This window comes from Cavia porcellus, unplaced genomic scaffold (genome assembly GCF_034190915.1).
Source record: "Cavia porcellus strain 051 isolate PalLab524CR breed Dunkin Hartley unplaced genomic scaffold, mCavPor4.1 scaffold_49, whole genome shotgun sequence".
In the NCBI taxonomy this organism is placed as follows: Eukaryota; Metazoa; Chordata; class Mammalia; order Rodentia; family Caviidae; genus Cavia; species Cavia porcellus.
In genome coordinates, this window is record NW_026947532.1 from 1,050,935 (window position 1) to 1,063,515 (window position 12,581).

The 12,581-nt window shown below is 59.8% G+C and overlaps 1 protein-coding gene across 4 annotated transcripts in view; it reads right to left on the minus strand.

The window, feature by feature from the left end:
• Positions 1–920: 920 nt before the first annotated feature.
• The window catches only part of Notch1 (notch receptor 1), a 39,144-nt gene continuing 27,483 nt past the window's right edge, over positions 921–12,581 (minus strand). For 2 of the 4 annotated variants that reach the window (XM_063244119.1, XM_063244117.1), the window contains exons 20-34: positions 12,186–12,339; positions 11,913–12,097; positions 11,550–11,682; positions 11,116–11,373; positions 10,924–11,036; positions 9,732–10,303; positions 9,190–9,618; positions 8,307–8,455; positions 7,415–7,631; positions 7,229–7,316; positions 6,972–7,137; positions 6,227–6,522; positions 5,117–5,264; positions 4,942–5,039; positions 921–3,927 (exon numbers count right to left, since the gene is read on the minus strand). In XM_063244119.1, coding sequence (XP_063100189.1) covers positions 2,425–3,927; positions 4,942–5,039; positions 5,117–5,264; positions 6,227–6,522; positions 6,972–7,137; positions 7,229–7,316; positions 7,415–7,631; positions 8,307–8,455; positions 9,190–9,618; positions 9,732–10,303; positions 10,924–11,036; positions 11,116–11,373; positions 11,550–11,682; positions 11,913–12,097; positions 12,186–12,339 — 4,509 coding nt within the window. In that variant the 3' untranslated portion in view covers positions 921–2,424. Of the gene's footprint in view, positions 3,928–4,932; positions 5,040–5,116; positions 5,265–6,226; positions 6,523–6,971; positions 7,138–7,228; positions 7,317–7,414; positions 7,632–8,306; positions 8,456–9,189; positions 9,619–9,731; positions 10,304–10,923; positions 11,037–11,115; positions 11,374–11,549; positions 11,683–11,912; positions 12,098–12,185; positions 12,340–12,581 lie in introns of all 4 variants that reach the window. The other 2 variants (XM_063244118.1, XM_063244116.1) reach the window with 1 other exon arrangement.

The window sequence follows — 12,581 nt, forward strand, 5'->3', positions numbered from 1 at the left end:
CTACAGGCTTGAGCTCCAAAAGGGCTGATGTTTCATCCAAGTCTGAAGGTAGGGGACGTCCATCCTCTGGTGCAGAAGCTGGCACTAGCAGCCCACCGCACCAGGGAGGCCCTCCACTTCTTCAGAGGGCTGGGGTGCAGGGCCCTTCTGACACCCCAGGGACACACTCCACGTGGCCCAGCCAGGTCAGCACCTGCAATCCCCAATCACAGCAAAGTCAGATCCTGTACCATTGGGATATCTGGCACTGAGCTGCTGTGAACAGCACCCAGAGGATGCTGGCACACACTCCTGTGGGAATCTCCCCACCTGAGCAAACGGGTAGCACCCAGTCCCAAAGTTCTGCCTTTCTGCTGTCCCAGCACTGGTAGCATCTTGCAGCAGGGGCTCAGCCTCTGAATGTGGGCTCACCATGGTTCTGACAGCTGGGGGCCAGGTGGCATTTTGCTGTCAAAGGATCACATCAAACCCCCTTGTCACCAGGTATGCCCTGAAGGCTCAGCTCCTGGGGGCTCAGGAGCTTTCTGGCCGGCTGGGTCATGCCCCACGACACCACTGCAGGCCTCTGATCTTGATCTCAAGGCTCTGTTCCTCCTCCCACTGCAGGCCTCCTCACCTCACCTTCCATGCACCACCTCCACCCTGGCCTGCTGTGGGGTTTCCTGGAGGCCATCCTGAGACAGAGACCTCTCTGTGGCCAATGAAGGTGGGCCCTGTGCAGATCCCACTCCTGCTTACAGTCCAGGGCCCTGCTTGGGCAGCTCAGACCCTGTGACCTGATGGCGTCACTGTCCCCAGTTTCCCATGGGCAAGGACAGGCCACCTGTCCATCACAGCTCTCATCAGAAGGACCCCGCTTATCCCAGAGGACCCCTCCCCACCCAAAAATAAGCCAGACGACACCCACCAGGGTAGCAAAATTTGGATGACCATCAGCATCATTTTTATTGCAAATCAGTTAACAAAAAAAGTTGAAAAAAATACATCATTTTCATCATCTACAGTTTTGTGTGTAGACAACTTAACCTGGCAACTACATTCTAGTTTATAAAACACAGTAAGAATCAGCATCTCAGGACATGTCTGGTGGCCCACTAGGGACAGCACCGACCCCAGGAGGTGGCACTGAGCTGGGTGCCCCATGCACACAGGGACAGGGAGGGACTGGCGGGTGGCAGGCTGTCCCTGGGTTGCGCTCTTAGGAGCTACGTTTTCGGCACCTGCAGGTCAAGGCCTGAGTCACACCGAGCTGAGCCGTGTGCTGACACCCCCGTCAGCCTGATGCAGCACAGACTTGTTCAGATTTTTTAAACAAAATCTGTCTTTAAAAATGTATTTACAGGTATTCACTTTGCCACAGGCGTATACTTGATGCAAGAATCAGCTACGCTCTGAGGCCCCCTCAACCTAGAGGGGGTACTGAGAGCACGATCGAGGTCACCCTCAAGCACCCCTGAGACGCAACACCTCCCACCCCACCCCTCACAGAGCACCTGGGACTGCTGGGAGATTAGAGGACACAGGTTTCTCCCCCCATGCAGGCTGCACTGGCAAATCCCCCAAAACTGGGAGCCTCCCGCAGTCAGGTCTGGGCCTCAGCAGTCTACTCTCTGACCCTAGATCACTCGGTGAGGAGCTGGGCCCCCGTGGGGACAGCAGAATTCAGTCCTCTGTGTCATCCTGTGCCTGCACACCTGATGACTGGCTCCAGGACCTGCTGAATGTCAGGACGGGGCAGCAGGCACAGCTAAAGGGGGCGAGTCACACTGGGTCTGAGAACAAGACATTCAGGGTTGGTGCCACAGGACCGATGGACTCCCGGTACCCACAGGAAGCACGTCTGCAGCAGCACCTTCCAGAAACACGAACACCACAGTGCACACACAGCACCTGATTTTCTCCTTCCAGATGCGAGTGAATCCATGTGCCCGAGGTGTGAAGGTTCCGCCTTTGTCTGCCTCCCATCTTCTTACAAAACTCAGGGTGCCGGGGCGGGTACCTGGCAGCTCTCCAGACAGCACAGTTCAACCCCTCTGCACGGGTCACTTTTTGGATTTTGAAAAGAAGGAATCAATAAATAAATGGTATTTATACATCATGAGTCCTTGTTTATACAAACATGTCATCATTTCCGAGGAGGAAATCACGACTTTGAAACTGGTTTATTTCCTTGGAACAGATAAATTTTTACCTGATGCTATAGAAAACAGTACATATAAATAAAACGGCAGTGTTTCTGTGTAAAATAAAAGTACATAAATAAATACCAAAAAAATTGAAATTCTTGTCCTCTTACTTTGTATAAAAACTTTTTTTTTTTTTTTAAAAAGGCTCCTTTGGTTGGCCCCAGCATCCTGGAGCACTGGCAACGCCCGGCAGGGCTTGGGAAAGGAAGCCAGGGTCCCTCGGGGCATGCGTGGCTGTTTACTTGAATGCCTCTGGAATGTGGGTGATCTGGGACTGCATGCTGGTGGGCGGGCTGGAGATGCCCTCAGACCAATCGGAGATGTTGGAGTGTGGTGATGAGCTGGACCACTGGTCGGGGGACTCTGGGGATGGGGTGAGGAAGGGGTGCTCGGGCACCTGCAACTGGTGGCTGGGGGTATTGTCCACTGGTGAGGAGGAGTAGCTGTGCTGGGAGGGCGGAGTCAGGAACTGAGCAGTGGTCATGGGCGGGACCAGTGAGGATGGCATCGATGTGGGCAGGTTCTGGCCCTCCTGGGGCAGGATGGTGTGCACGGTCAGGCTGTTGGGGCCCAGCGGCTGCACATCCGCTTGACTTGGTTCCCCACCCATGAAGCTTCGGCCCAGGTGCCCGTTGGCCACTGAGCCCACGCCGAGGTGTGGCTGCGAGGGTGGCAGCTGGGGCTGCAGGCTCTGGGGTTGCTGGATGTTTGGTGGTGGCTGCAGATTTGGTGGCTGCACCTGTAAGTTTTGCTGTTGCACCTGAGGTACCTGCTGGGCCTGCACCAGGTGGGGCTGGGTGGCCAGTCGTGTGGAGGGCAGGCCCTGGTAGTTCATCATCTGGGACAGGGTGTTGGTGGACAGACCGCTCTGCAGTGGGCCCATCATGCCATGCTGCAAGGTTGGGGCCTGCGTGCTCAGTGTGCCGGGCGCCACAGCGCCCCGCAGCGGGTTGTACTGGCCGGAGACCATGCCATTCTGCAGCCGGGACAGCCAGTCACACTGGCCGTTCAGGCCAGCAGCGGTGCCCACGGTGAAATTGACAGCCCCGCTGCTGCTGGCGCCCAGGACCGTGCTGGTGCTAGAGGCCACCGGCAGATGGGAGAGACGTGGTGGCCCGGGCTCAAAGGCCAGCCGGCTGCCCCCACCCAGCGCTGCCATCTCGGGCTTGGCTGTCACGTTCAGATGGTTGATGCCCAGGTGGGCATCAGGCATGCCAGGCAAGTGACTGAGAGGCAAAGATGGAGATGGTTGGAATGGAGAAGGCAAGAGGGGCGGCGAGGCCACGTCCGACAAGTAGCCATGGGGCGACTCCAGGGAGTCCACGGGCGACAGCATGCTCGAACTGTCCAGCAGGCAGCCCTTGCCATCCTGCGACTTCTTCCTCCGTGCCTTGAGGTCTTTGGCCTCCTTGCTGCCGCAGGCCAGGCCCTTGGTGCTAGGCTTGCGGGCCTTCTTGCCCTGCATGGCAGGCTTGAGGTTGCCCAGGTAGCCGTTGGGTGAGCAGAGCGTGGGCGACAGGGTGGGTGTGCTGCCCAGGGCAGCGTTGTGCAGCTGCGGGCTGCGCACCAGGTTGTACTCGTCCAGCAGCCGCACAATGTCATGGTGCATGCGCTCCTGGGCAATGTCCCGCGGCAGGCGGTCCATGTGGTCGGTGATGTCCCGGTTGGCAAAGTGGTCCAGCAGCACCTTGGCGGTCTCGTAGCTGCCCTCCCGGGCAGCCAAGAACAAAGGTGTCTCCTCCTGGGGATGGGGAGTGGGGCAGATGAGGAAGCAATCCACATGCACCTGGGCCCTGTCACCACGCAGTGGAAGCTGCCCAGGAGGTCTGTGGGCTCCTATGCTTCCAACCCAAGGCTCCAAACCCCCCAAGGCAGTCACAGGCTCCAATGAGATCAAACAAACTGTGGGGGCCCCAGCCCCCAAACACAGATGTGAAATGCTGCAGCAGCTTGAGGATGGGTCTCCAGGAGGTGCAAGGTGGCACAAAGGGCTGCAGGAGGCCCTGGCATCTCAGCTCCTTCTGGACTGCTCTGCCCAATATATGCACCCTTAGGTCCCTGAGTCCCATGGGGAGGGAAAGGCCAACACCATCCCCATGCCTAACACCTGCTGAGTCCCCTCACCTAGGAGGGATCTTGCCTTGAAATGTAGCCAAGGATGCTTCAAGTGTGGGGCACAGGTGGGGGTTGCTCTGCCTTTCTGTGCCCAAGAGACCCTAGGACTCTGACCACAAGTGGCAGAGCAGGAACAAGATCCAGGAGACCGGGGCTGGGGATTTAGCTCAGCGGCATAAGCGCTTGCCTTGCAAGCAGGCAGTTGTGAGTTCGATCCCTGGTACCGATAAAAAGGAAAAAGACAAAAAAAAAAAAAAAAAAAAAAAGATCCAGGAGACCTAGGACAGGCTGGTGGCAAGGAGGGGAAAAATGGCTCAGCTTGGCAAAGAGCTCCCTCAGTTTTTGGGAGACACTGGCAAACAAAGTTGGGACCACTCAGAGAGGAAGCTGAGACCCCCATCACCATGTGACAACCAAGTGACAACCAGTGACAACCAAGAACAGGAGAGGTCAGGCAATGGTGGCAGGAGATAGCTGCAGCTGCATGGGCTTCTGGGTGAGGGCAGGTCCTGCCAGTTTGCTACAATCCTGGCCCCTAATCCTGCAGCACCAGAGGGGTACCGGAGAGCTGACCGAAGTTTGGCACCTGCCCAGTGGGCTGCACTGTGTCCCCAGGGACTGCCCCTCCCACCTGGCCAACCTTGTTATTCTGCATGTCCTTGTTGGCCCCGTTCTTCAGCAGCACCAGTGCGGCATCCACGTTGTTCACGGCGGCAGCCCAGTGCAGAGCCGACTTACCTGTGGGCCACAGACAGAGAAGGTTACAGGGGGCCTGCAGCAGCTGCCCCCTCCCTGCAGCAGGGCTTCCCACCTACCCAGGTCATCCACGGCATTGACATCGGCATGTGAGTTGATGAGATCCTCCAACATGCCCTCCACGGCCAGGCGGGCCGCCAGGATCAACGGCGTAGTGCCATCGTGCATGCGGGCATCCAGGTCAGTGGCTCGGTTCCGGATCAGGATCTGGGCACAAGAAGGACTCAGGCAGCCTGCAGGGAGGTGACTGAGACCCCCAGCTGGAAGCTGAAGTCTGACGTGAATGGCCCCAGAGAGATGGAACACCAGGGACCTACACTTGACACATGTGGAAGGGGTGAGGCCCTAGGTGACCCTGTGTGGCCTCATCTGACCCTCACACAGCCCCTGCTGCTGTGACCACCTCCAAACCAAGTGCCAAGCTCCTGTTCAGCCACCAGGCTGCAGGCAGGATATGACCTCTAGCTTATGGAGCTGCGGCAGACCACGGTGTCCTATGTGAGCCCCAGAAGAGCAGCCCTTAGAACAGATCCCTGGCCGGTGCCACAGGCAAAAATGGTGGATCGCTATCTGTGGGAGATGAGAAACGTGGGGTCCAGACAGCTGTGGAGGGCCATGGCCTGGACACACAGGGCTGCCCTGGCTTGCAGCCAGTATGATGGGCCACGGAGCTAAGAAAGCATCAGACAGCAAGCTTGTGAGGATGCCTGTTTCAGGGCTATCTGTACCCGCTTCAAGGCAGCTTGGGGACCAGGGATGGGGTTAAGGTCTGCAGGAGCCCCTGCTAGGCCTGCTCTCTGGAGACCCAGGCATCCAAATCCCTAAATCCACCCTCAGCCGTGGTCCCTGGTAAGGCCTCGAGGCAGCCTCTAAAACTCTCTCTTCACCGCCTGGGGCTTTGCCTGCAGCTGTGGCTAAGAGCGGGAAGTGGGAGGGCAGCAGCCTGGGACTGGGACCTCAGCCTGCGCAGTGACCCTGAGACAGAAGCCTGTCTTAGTGGAAGTGGTCCTGCCTCACCCTGGAGCTGCTCAGACCTTCTGCTAGGCCACCTCTGGGCCCCTCAGAGTGGAGGTGGAGCAGGGGTCCTGGTGCAGGTGGCAGCTGTCCAGTCCAAGCCATAGTCAGGACTGAGGCTCTCAGGGCTGCTGAGTCTGGTGGCTGCCACCTACCTGGAAGACACCCTGAGCATCGGCAGACACAGCCGCATGTAGCGGGGTGCGTCCCATATTGTCCTGGATGTTGGCATCTGCGCTGGCTTCCAGCAAGCGCTTGGCAGCGTCGGAGCGTGAGTAGCGGGCGGCCAGGTGCAAGGCTGTCTCGCCAGTGCGGTCGGTCTGGTTGTGCAAGCTGGCACCCTGGTAAATGAAGTCTGAGATCACGGCTGGCGCGTCCTCTTCCTCCTCGCTGTTGCCTGTCTCCAGGCCCCCACCGCTGCAGGAGGCGATCATGAGCGGGGTGAAGCCATCTGCATGGGAGCAGAGATGAGCGGGGGCTCAGTGCCTTGCACCCACCACAGCTTGGATGCCAGCAACCGTCCCCAGACCAGGGGGTGACTGTACAGACATAAGTCCCCTGGACTTCCTCAGGGTAAAGGCCACACCCAGCTAAAACTTGCTGGTGGACCTCGAAGCCCTCTGCAGCTCAGCTCTCTGACCTGCAGAAATCCTAAGCAGGGAGCCTAGAAACCAGCCCTGAACACCAGACTCTGGACGCTTTGGACAGCGGGCACCAGGTGGGAGGAAATGCTGTCCATCAGACATCAAAGGAGCAGCAGCTGCAGAGGGGGAATTGGTCCACCCCACACCGTGCAGCCCCACACCTCAGGGGAGGCCGTGGGCTCTAGGCTGGGGAGGCATAGGCTGCTGCACCCGCAGGACCCCGCACAACCCCGCCAGGAGGCCCCCCAGTTCATACCGGGTCCACGCACGTTCACATCCATGCAGTCAGCGTCAACCTCTCCCTGCGGTGGTGTGGGCGCCATGGCAGACACACGCAGGTCAGCGGCGTCCAGGTGCTGCTGTGTCCACTGCCGGTGGTCTGTCTGGTCATCCAGGTCAGGAAGGACGACTGGTTCCTCGAACTATGTTGGGGGTAGGGGAGCAGAGAGCCACGTCATGCGGGGCCACAGTGCCACAAGCTTGCCAGGTGTCCCCAGGGCCTGCTGTACTCACGCGGAACTTCTTGGCCTCAAGGTCCTCGTCCCCCCACTCGTTCTGGTTGTCATCCATGAGAGCGCCATCTGACACATTCTTCAGGGGCCTGGGGAGGGGCGGGACTGAGTGGCCTCCAGGAAACCCGGGGAGGGGCAGGGAGATGACGGGCCAGCCTCTCACCCCTCACAGGTGATGTCCACTTACTTGAGGCCCACGGAGTCCTCGCCCAGGGGCTCTCGCCGTTTCTTCTTGCTGGCCTCTGACACCTTGAAGCCCTCAGGGAACCAGAGCTGACCATGCTGGCGCCGACGCTTTCGGGACAGCAGGACCCCACAGCCCACGAAGAAGAGGAGCACAAAGGCGGCCCCGATGAGGTACATGAGGTGCAGCTGTGAGGGTGGCGGTGGCTCCACTGTCTCACCTGTGGGCAGTGGCCCGGGCAGTGCCCGGTGTCAGTGCAGCTGTGCAGCGGCCGGGGCGGCGGACTGGCTCTGCGGCCGGCGCCTCTTCGCCCGCCCTCCTCCGTCCCGCCCCCCAAAATAAGGTCATTTTCTACGTGATTCATCAGAATTGCAAACTATCACTAAATTCTCTCCTGCACCAGCCAACCGTCTGGAGACGGCTTCCACTTCCTCCCCTTTCAGGGAGGAGGATTAGACAACTTCAAATCGCTGCACTCGCATCGAGCTGTTAAGACAAAGGATTTAGGGGGATTTTCAAGATACAAACTTCAACACTTCACATGACACCGATCAATTCTTCCCCTTCTGTTTTTTTTTTTTTTTTTTTTTTTTTTTTTTTAAAGCTGTAATGATTTTGAAATAATACCCAACAAAGAAAAATCAGGGAGCAGAGGTGGGGAGCCAGGAAGGCTCCCACTTCCTGGTGGGCATGCTCATCCCCTGGGCCAGGACCCCTGACAATGTCACCATTGGTAGGAAGGCATGCTACCCAGAAAATTCCAGAAAAGCGCTCCCTGCACTGACTGCAGGACACCCGCCACAGTGGTGGCTGGGACCGGGTGGGAGAGCCCCTCTGAGAGGGTAAGATCCAGCCACTCCTGGGCCACCTCTCCCGCAACGCGCAGGATACTCACTCTGCACGGCCTCGATCTTGTAGGGGATGTTCAGGCTGCCCAGTGAGGCCAGCGCCCCTAGGAACGCAGCCACATCTGTGGCACTCTGGAAGCACTGGGAGGACAGCTGCACACACTGCCGGTTGTCGATCTCCAGGTAGACAATGGACCTGAGGACGCAGGCACCGAGGCTGGGAACTTATGTCCGCTGCCACCTGCCAGGGCATTGTTCCCTACCTCCTGACCATCATGACTGCAGATAAGTCTGACAGCACCTTGGGGTGGACACTGTCTTACATGAGGGCACACTGCAGGCATTCGCCATGGACCCTCAGCACATGACCCTGTACTGCCCGCCTCATCCCTGCTGGGGTCCCTTAGGTGTCAGGAACGCCTACTTTCCTCACCTTGGGAGGGCACAGAGCATCCTGAGGAGCCTGAACCCTCCCCAGAGCAATGATGCCTCACAGCAAGGGTGTGAGCCCCTCGACCTCTTTGGGGACAGACAGGAGATGGTAGGCTCAAAATGACAGAGGCACAGGTCACAGGCCGGCCAACACATGCACCAGGGCCAGCCTCCCCCACGGGGTTAGAACCCCATGTGACAGGCGGCCCTCAGCTTGACTGGCAAACACCAAGGTGCCCTGACCTGGCCCTGCAGTCCAATGGCCCCGATACAAGTATGTTAAGTAGGTATGGGTGGGAGGCTAGTGCGAGCCCTCCCCAAAGGCGGGATGAGGGGTGACACGGGGCCTAGGTGGTGCCTCAGCCCGAGGTGACTGTGCTGTGTCACATGAGATGCTAATGGCTGGCCCTGAGCCTAAATCCCCCTTGTCTCCCACCTCCGTTCCATAAAGTGGGCATGTGCTGCCCACCTTGGGCATCTGCGCACAGCGGGACTCACCCTCGGATGTCCATGGGGTCCAGCTCCCTGCGCTGGCGCCCAGGCCCCTCGCTGGTGAGCAGCGAGGCTGCAGCCTGGCCGAGCAGAGAACCGGGCGTGGCCCAGCCCGGGGCTGAGCGCTTGATAGGGTGCTTGCGCAGCTCTTCCTCGCGGCCATAGTAGGGAAAGATCATCTGCTGGCCCTGTGCATCGCGCTTGAAGACCACATTGGTGTGCAGTACACGGCTGAGCTCACGCAGGAAGTGGAAGGAGTTGTTACGCAGCTGCTCGGGGGGCAGCAGCACCACCACCACCAGTGTGCCGGCCGCCAGCCGCTCGGGCACATGCTCCGCGCAGTCCAGCCCATCCCACTCGCACTCGGCGCTGTTGCAGCCCTGGTCACAGTGCCCGTCGCTGAAGTGGTCCTTGCAGTACTGGTCATACAGGGGGCTGCAGGTCCAAGGCACACTCAGGCCATGTGCCGGCTGGGCCTCGTGCCCACCCTGAGGCAGCCAGTGCCAGGTCCACCCCTCTCAGCCCACCTGGTGGACCCTGATCCTTACTTGCACTGGCCTTCTGCATGCTGGCAGTCGAAGCCGTCAAAGAGGCAGCCGGCCGAGTTGCACTGGCTGTCGCAGCGGCCGTCACTGAAGTACTTCCAGCACTGCAGGGACTGTGAGCAGTTCTTCCAGGGGTCGTTGAAGTTGAGCGAGCAGTCACCGCCGTCCCAGCCGCAGGCGTGGTTGTTGCACTGCAGGCTGCAGACCTTGTTGCCCGCGTCCTCCTGGCACTCGGGCAGCTCGCAGGCCTCCTCGACCTCTGGCGGGGGGATGTCGCGCCCAGCACCACCCACGAAGCTGTAGTCCAGGATGTGGCACTGGAGCCCATTGAACTTGGCAGGGCACAGGCAGCGGTAGAAAGGGCTCTCAGCTGTGGGCTCGCAGGTGCCCTGGTTGTAGCAGGGATTGTCGCCCATGCAGGGGCTGCTGGCAGGGAACTGGCACTCAGGGCCCGTGAAGGCACCCAGGCACAGGCAGGTGGGGCTGCGGGGGCCAGAGATGCACGTGCCACCATTGAGGCAACGCAGGCTGCCACAGGTACGGGCATCGTTCTCACAGGTGGCGCCCTCAAAGCCCTGCAAGAGGGGAGGTGGGCGGGCTGTCAGGGGAGCTGCTCCCCAGCACCATGCACCCAGTCCTGGTGCCACTGTGTCCCCTACCTGGGGGCCGTCCGGGCCTCCCAGCAGCCCTTGCAATGTCCTCAGACCAGGGAAAGATACAGGGTTAGGGAGAGGGAAGGAGCAGTGGGGATGTGGAGCCCAAGAATGTTTAGGCTGTGACACTCTCTCCAGCACAACGCCATGGTGGAAGATGTGTGACCTTTACACAAGTCCAGACCACAGGTTTTCGGGCCCCAGAGCAATCCGGACTAAGCCCTGCTGGCTGCCTCCCCCTCCCCCCCCGGCATACCAGAGATGGGGCAGACCTACGACTGCTCAAAAGTGGCTCACTAAAGTGTTGTTTTTTGTCTTGTTTTGTTGAGACAGGGCTTCACTACAGGTGCAGGCTGGCCTTCAACTCGCTTTGTAACCCAGGCTGCCTTGCACAGCAATTCTCCTGTCTCAGCTTCCCAAGTGGTTAGGATTACAGGCATGCACCACCTCGCCCGGCTCATTGAGGCGCAAGAACCAGTTTGGGGAATCAGGGCGAGGCACACAGAGACGCCTCACCGGTCAGGAGTCAGGGTGGCACCTACCGCAGGGCACCTGCAGATGAAGCCACGGGCAGTGTTGGTGGCCACGGCACAAACACCCCCATTCCTGCAGGGCTTGCCCTTGCAGCCATCGATGACCGACTCACAGCGGCGACCTGGGGGGACCGAGGTGTAAGGGGCAGGCTCTGCCAGAGCAAGGCCCTATCTCCCTGGGTCTCTCTCTGCAGCACCTACCGGTATGTCCCGCCCGGCACTCGCAGTGGAAGTCGTTGACACGTTGCACGCAGTTCTGGGTGCCGCGGGCGTCGCAAGGGTTGGACAGGCACTCATTGACGTCACCCTCGCACCGCTCGCCTACAAAGCCAGGCGGGCAGGTGCAGGTATAGCCACCCACCTGGTCCACGCAGGTGCCGTTATTGAAGCACTTGGGACTGCGGGAGGCCAGGTCGTGGAGCGGGCTGCAGTCATCCACATTGATCTCGCAGTGCACACCTACAGGTGACCCTCGATCAGGGACGTGTGGCTGTGCCCACCCCTGCAGTCCCACAGCCGTTGGCCGACCCGAAGCACAGCCTCCTCTCTGAGGGCCCTCTTGGCTGGTCCCAGGTCTGAGGCGCCTGTGCTGCCGGCTTTCCTCTGCCCCATGTCTGCTGGCAGGGGTGGCTCACCTTGTGTGCCCCGAGGGCAGGAACACTTGTAAGTGTTGGTGAGGTCGATACAGGTGCCCCCATTCTGGCAGGGCTGGGACAGGCACTCATTGGTCTCCTCGGAACAGTTGGTCCCATGGTAGCCAGCCACACACTGTGGGAACAGGGTGGGCAGGCCTCATCTGGGGCTGACCTTCATGCCCAGGAGTCAGCCGTGGGTACGCTGGGGCTGCCTGGTGGTGATGGGTGAGGGCTGCTCTGGGGGTCAGCACCTGTCCCACCGCTCAGCGTGTTCCTCCTCCTCCATCAGCCTTCCCTATGCCCAGCCTCCAGATACGATGGATATCGAGTTCAGCATGCCTACTGTGCCAGGACATTCCTCACCTTGCAAGAGTAGCCACCCAGGTAGTCTGTACAGGTGGCCCCATTCTGGCAGGGGCTGGGTGAACACTCGTCCACCTCCTCCTCGCAGTAGCTGCCCGTGTAGCCAGCCTGGCAGCGGCAGTGGTGGGTGTTGCCTGCGTCCACGCAGAGTCCTCCATGCTGGCACAGGTAGGCGACATCGATGTCTGCACAGAGAGGAGGAAGGTGAGACCCAGGGCCCTGGCTCAGCCCCAACTCGGCCTGGACCCCCACCCACCTGGGGCCAGCTCTGACCTCGCTGTTGCGCAGCCACCTTGCAGGAGACACTGGGCACATCGCAGTAGAGGCCAGTCCAGCCGCTGTGGCACTCACAGCGGTACAGGGTGCTGGTCTGCCAGCACTGGCCCCCGTTTTTGCAGGGGGAAGAGTCACACCAGCGCACGAGGTTCTGGGGACACACAGGGTCAGAACCTCACAACCTGCAGCCTGGATCCCACTGGGGTGCCTTCAGGCTGTGCCCAGGTTGCTCAGCACCTGCATTAGCCAGAGAACCTCAGGTCCAGCATGCATGGCGACCCCACTCCAGAGGTGGATATGGACAGGGACCTCCAGACCCTTGCTGTCCCCTATGGAGCCTTGCTGATCTGGGCTGCTTGGGAGACCTGGGCTGGAGACCACTTCTCCCAAGCA